This window comes from Myotis davidii, unplaced genomic scaffold (assembly GCF_000327345.1).
Source record: "Myotis davidii unplaced genomic scaffold, ASM32734v1 scaffold826, whole genome shotgun sequence".
Lineage (NCBI taxonomy): Eukaryota > Metazoa > Chordata > Mammalia > Chiroptera > Vespertilionidae > Myotis > Myotis davidii.
In genome coordinates this window covers 126408-131581 of record NW_006297142.1, presented here as the reverse complement: position 1 = coordinate 131581, position 5174 = coordinate 126408, and the positions used below count along the sequence as shown (strand labels likewise).

Here is a 5174-nt window from a genome sequence, read left to right as displayed (position 1 = left end):
TGAGGCCGGCCAGGTCCTCCTGTCCAGGATGCTGCCTAGGCCAGGCCTTGCACGCGGGCAACGCAGCTCCCTACCCCTGTGCACCTGGCCCTCAGCCTTGTTTACTGATGCCCTGGACCGTTTTCCCAAAGCCCCCCTGGCGTGGGCTCTGTACCCACAGCAGTGCCCAGCTCCCTCCCTCAGCTCATCCACTTTGGCTCTTCTCCCCAGAGGGTCGGTTCCCATTACCTGCCGCGCCCCTTGCGGGCATCACACACTCCAGGCCTCCTGCGCACACGGAGCTGCCACCCTTGGCGCACCTGCCCACCAGCCGTGGCTCACCTGTGCCAGGAGGGTTGTTCACAGGCCTCTGGTTTTCAGATAATTTGTTGTTAATTTTTATCACCTCTGTATGTGGTGTGTGGTTTTTCTCTTGCCACTTTCAAGATTTGCTCATCTTTAGCTTTCAATAGTTTGACTGTGATGTGTGTAGGTGTGGCCTTGTTTTTTATTTTATTTTTATGTATATTTTATTAATTTCAGAGAGGAAGGGAAAGGGAGAGAAACATCAATGATGAGAGAAAATCATTGATCAGCTGCCTCCTGCACGCCCCCTACTGGGGATTGAGCCCACAACCCCCACATGTGCCCTTGACGGGAATTGAACCTGGGACCCTTCATTCCACAGGCTGAGGCTCTATCCACTGAGCCAAACTGGCTAGGGCAGTGCGGCTCTTTTTATAAATATATATATTGGTTTGAGAAAGAGAGAAGCAGCATTTGTTGTTGAGTTATTATGCATTTCTATATGTGCCCTGACCAGAGATCAAACCCATAACCTTGGTGTATTGGAACGAAGTTCTACCCGACTGACCTACCTGGCCAGGGCCCATTTGTTGTTGAGTTATTATGCATTTCTGTATGTGCCCTGACCAGAGATCAAACCCATAACCTTGGCGTACTGGAACAAAGTTCTACCCGACTGACCTACCTGGCCAGGTCCGCCTTCCTGCCTTTCTTTTTTTGTGTGTGTGGAGTATCTTTAAGAAATCTTTCTCTGCCCAGCCAGTGTGGCTCAGTGATTGAGCGCGGACCTATGAACCAGGAAGCCACGGTTCAATTTCCGGTCAGGGCACATGCCTGGGTTTTGAGTTCAATCCCCAGTAGAAGGTGTGCAGATGGCAGCCAATCAACGATTCTCATCATTGATGTTTCTCTCTCTCTCTCTCTGAAATCAATAAAAAAAATATAATCAGTAATGTAGCCCTATCTCTGGACGTGCTAGTGCCTTCTGATGCCCAGGCATTGTGTAGGAGAAAGCAGAGCGCCTCTGGGTGTTTCCCCTTCTTTCCTCTGCTAGGCAGGCAGAACGGGGGCTGTCCACCTGAGTCCACTCGGGCCTGAGGGTTGAGGCTGCACGTGACTTTGATGCGCTCCAGTTCCTAGTGAGCAGCCCTCCTGAACTCTCGCCTGAAAGCCCTGTGTCCCTGGCCCCCGCCCCCCGCCGCCCCGGGTTCTAATCACCAGCGTGATGAGCCTGCCAACAATTCCGTTCTGCTTTTCAGAGGTTTGAGGCCGAGCTTTTTATAGCCTCTGTCCCTACACAGCTCCAGAATTCGGTAAACATCTCGAGGAGAAGTCCTGTGACGTGTTCCGCCTCCTCCGCGTCCCCTCTCGTGTCCCTCCAGCAGTGAGACCACAAAGCTCAGCTGACTTCCCTGTTCCCTGGCGCAGCCCTCCGTGGGCGCCATGCCTGCCTCTAGCTCAAGCCGGGAGCCAGCACATGCCCCGGGGCAAAGCCCGCTGGTGGTCCGGCACCTGGCGGGGCCTCTCCTTCAGAGCGCTAGGCCCCCAGCCTGCTTCCCTGAGCAGCTCCCCGAGGCCTTTCAGAGACGGCATTTGTATCTGATCTGCTTTCTCTACTTCCCCATCCCCTTACCATCCGCCGGCAGCAACTCCATCAACTACAGCCTCTCCGCACTTTTAAAGTGTTTACTTTCTTTCTCGGAGCTTTGAAAGCTGACTGTTCCTAAGGAATCAATTTACATCGTATTTTAAAAACATACTCCTGCTGCTAAGTGGAAAAACAAAACCCCAAACCAGGTGATGCCACAGCCCCCGGACCGTGCTGTGGGGAGAACACATGTGCGCACAGGCGTCCCGCGGTATCTGCTGAGCGCTGGTTCCAGGACCCCCCCGCCCCCTCCCGGCGAACACCAACCCCAGGGGTGCTCAGTCCTTCCATACAACGGCATACCGTTTGCACGGAGCCTACACACTCCTGTGGACTGTCATTGCTGGATGGCTTATAATACCTCATCGTTGCAAATGCTGTGTAAACAGTTGTTACCCTGTATTGTTTAGGGAATAATGACGAGAAAAAAGCCTGAACCTGTTCAGTGCGGTCAGGCACCATAGGCCTAAGGAGTAACACCCTCAGCAACAATGTATCGTATTCCCCACCCCCACCCCCACTATTTTTCATCGGCAGTTGGTTCGAACTATGGATGCGGAACCCATGAATATGGAGAACTGACTGTAGTTGAGGATTTGAAATACATGAGTGGGGTAGGATTACGGCAATTTATTTTGTAAAATGTTTCTGGAATATTACAGAGTCTATGAGACGGACATAAGTAAATGTCAGTTGCCAAGGGGGGAGGGGCAGAACCGGGGGCGGAGATGCAGGCGTGGGAAGATTAGCTGCGTAACTCATTTCACACGTGAAATGTGTGCATGTGGGGCCCCCGGTTCCCCTCTGTCCCTAGGCAGTGAGGCCATGAGCTCAGCTGGCCGTGTCCTGGCTGCCGCAGGGCAGGGCAGTGAAGGGAAGGGCACATCTCAGAGACTCGGGGCCACAAAGGGCCGTGAGTGTTTTGAGGAAACAGGCGTTGGGTTGCACTCGCTGGCTTCCGACGGAAGAGAACATCCAGCCCTGACGTGGAGGCACAGAAAATTGCCTTTCAGGATATTAATGAGAAAGGGATTACACTTCCGCAAGATCCTTTAGGAAAACATCAGCTATTAATTATTTTTTTGTATCGATGAAGGGATAGTAGGTGTAGATGGCGGCTTTGTTAGGACTTTTTAGATCACCTTTTCTGACTATAGGATATGGATCTTAGATGATGTGTTTGGGCATTGTACTTTTTTAAAAAATGTTTTGCTTTGAGAGAGGAAAGGAAAGGGAGGGAAATATGGGTCGGCTGCCTCCTGCACGCCCCCTTCTGGGATGGACGAGTGCCCTGACCGGGAGTCCAGCGGGTGGCCGCTGGTGCAGGGGACAACACTCAACCGCTGAGCCACACCGGCCGGCTGCACCTTTTCTTTATAAATGTTAGTGCTGACAGCACAGCAGGTTATTGCCGACGGTCTCTCCTCACAGCGTTATCCTAGGCTTCCACACGGGGGTCAGCACACGCTGGCCGGGCAAATCCAGCCTGAGTCCCCGAGCTGGGATCAGCTGGCTTTGCACCCTCCAGCTAAGAATAGAACGACCTTTTTACATCGTTGAAAAAAATTTTATGACACATGCAAATATGAAATTCAAATTTCACGTCCTAAAATAGTGTCGCCAGAGCACAGCTGTGTGCATTCGTTCCTGTGTCAGCTGGGGCTGCTTTCCGGCATAATGTCGAGTCGCTGCAGCAGACCCCACGGCCCTCAAACGGAAAATGTTTACTCCCTGGTCCCTCACAAAGGACCTTGTGGTGCCTGCGGATAACGAGTCTCACGGAGCCCCTTCCCGGGGGTGGACAGGATGCACGGCCCTGCCTGCAGCCAAGCCCTTTGCCAGGAGCCGAGTTCTGCTTTCCCGCTGACCCTGGCACAGTCACATGACCTGCTTTGACCAACGGGCGTCAAAGGGACACAGCAGAGGCTTGACATGGCCTTGCTCACGGGGCTTGTTCTCCTGCTGCTCGGCCGCTGGCACGGGAACAGGCCCAGCTAGTCATGGACGGTCATGTGAACCTGAGTGAACAGCCCGTCATCCCGCGGAGGCAGCCTGGGTTAGCCAAGAGCCACGGGCCGGGGCCATCACGCTGCCTGGCTGACCCACAGCTGACCAGACTCATGAGCGAGCCCAGCAGAAATGCCCGACTCGGCCCGGCCGCCTGAACCCGCCTCAAGAGCCGCGTGACCGTCGGTGGTTGTCTGCGCTGAGTCCGGTGGCGGCTCCTCACACGCTGTGCTGGCAACAGACGACTGAGATGCTGGGCACACGGATTTAAAAATGCCTTTTGCCAACACAGGCTAAGGAACACGTCTGCTCTCCTGGGGGCAGTTCAGGGACCTGACGGGGCAGAGTCGGAAGGAAGCACAGAAGTCTGGGCTCCAGGGGTGGGGCATCAGGTTACATTTTAAATTCCTCCAAAAATATCGTGTATGCACAACGGGACTCGATAAACTGTATTATGTGTGTACGCTCTGTGGCCCGAGCTGCCCACGGGGCGAGGCTGGGACTTGGCCTGCCTCCCACCAGGAAGGGGGCGATCTAGACCGACGGACCCCACCACTTCTGGAAAAACTTCCATTTATTCCCTATTTATAAACGCAAGAAACAGAAAGGGCCTTGGGCACAGGATCTCAACGTCCCAGGCGTGGCCAGTCAGCGGCACAGAAACACCCCTCTTTGTCGCCTGGCCCTTAGTATGTGGAGCAGAGCGCAGATGCGGGGAGTTCCCACGGATGAAGCCGAGGGCCCTGTGAGCAGAGGGGGAGGAGCAGGCAGAGCCGAGAGGGCCGGGGACGGGGCGTGGATGGGGAGGGGGGGAGAGGAGCGGGCAGAGCCGAGAGGGCCGGGGTGGGCTATGCATGGCCTGGAGTCTGCACCTGAACCTGAGTTTGCAAGAGGGGGGATCTTGCTTCTCCGCTGCTGGACACAACTGGCCTGAGCCTATCGGCTGCGTCCCAGGCCCAGGGCCATCGTCCCCCTCGGAGATCCACATGTGGCCCCTGCCAGGCAGGAGGCACCCATCAGTGTGACGCGTCACCTTCGGACTTGCGTGAACTCCTTGCGCAGCCACACGGAGTCCTGGTAGAAGCGAGGGTCACCCAGTCTCATGGCCGTGCGTTTGTAGAAGTAACAGTATAACACCGCCGCTGGGGGAGAAGAGGAGGCCGGGCCCCTGAGGACTTGCTTCAGCGAGAACGGAGCCCCGGAGGCTGGGGCCGCCTCCTGATGCCCAGGGACT

At 55.2% G+C, this 5174-nt stretch overlaps 1 protein-coding gene across 1 annotated transcript in view; it reads right to left on the bottom strand.

Moving 5' to 3' along the window:
* Window positions 1-4735: 4735 nt before the first annotated feature.
* Window positions 4736-5174, bottom strand: part of TMEM138 (transmembrane protein 138) — a 5367-nt gene continuing 4928 nt past the window's right edge. Inside the window, exon 5 of the mRNA XM_006772741.1 lies at window positions 4736-5082. Within this exon, the coding sequence (XP_006772804.1) occupies window positions 4970-5082 (113 nt within the window). The 3' untranslated portion in view covers window positions 4736-4969. The remainder of the gene's footprint in view (window positions 5083-5174) is intronic.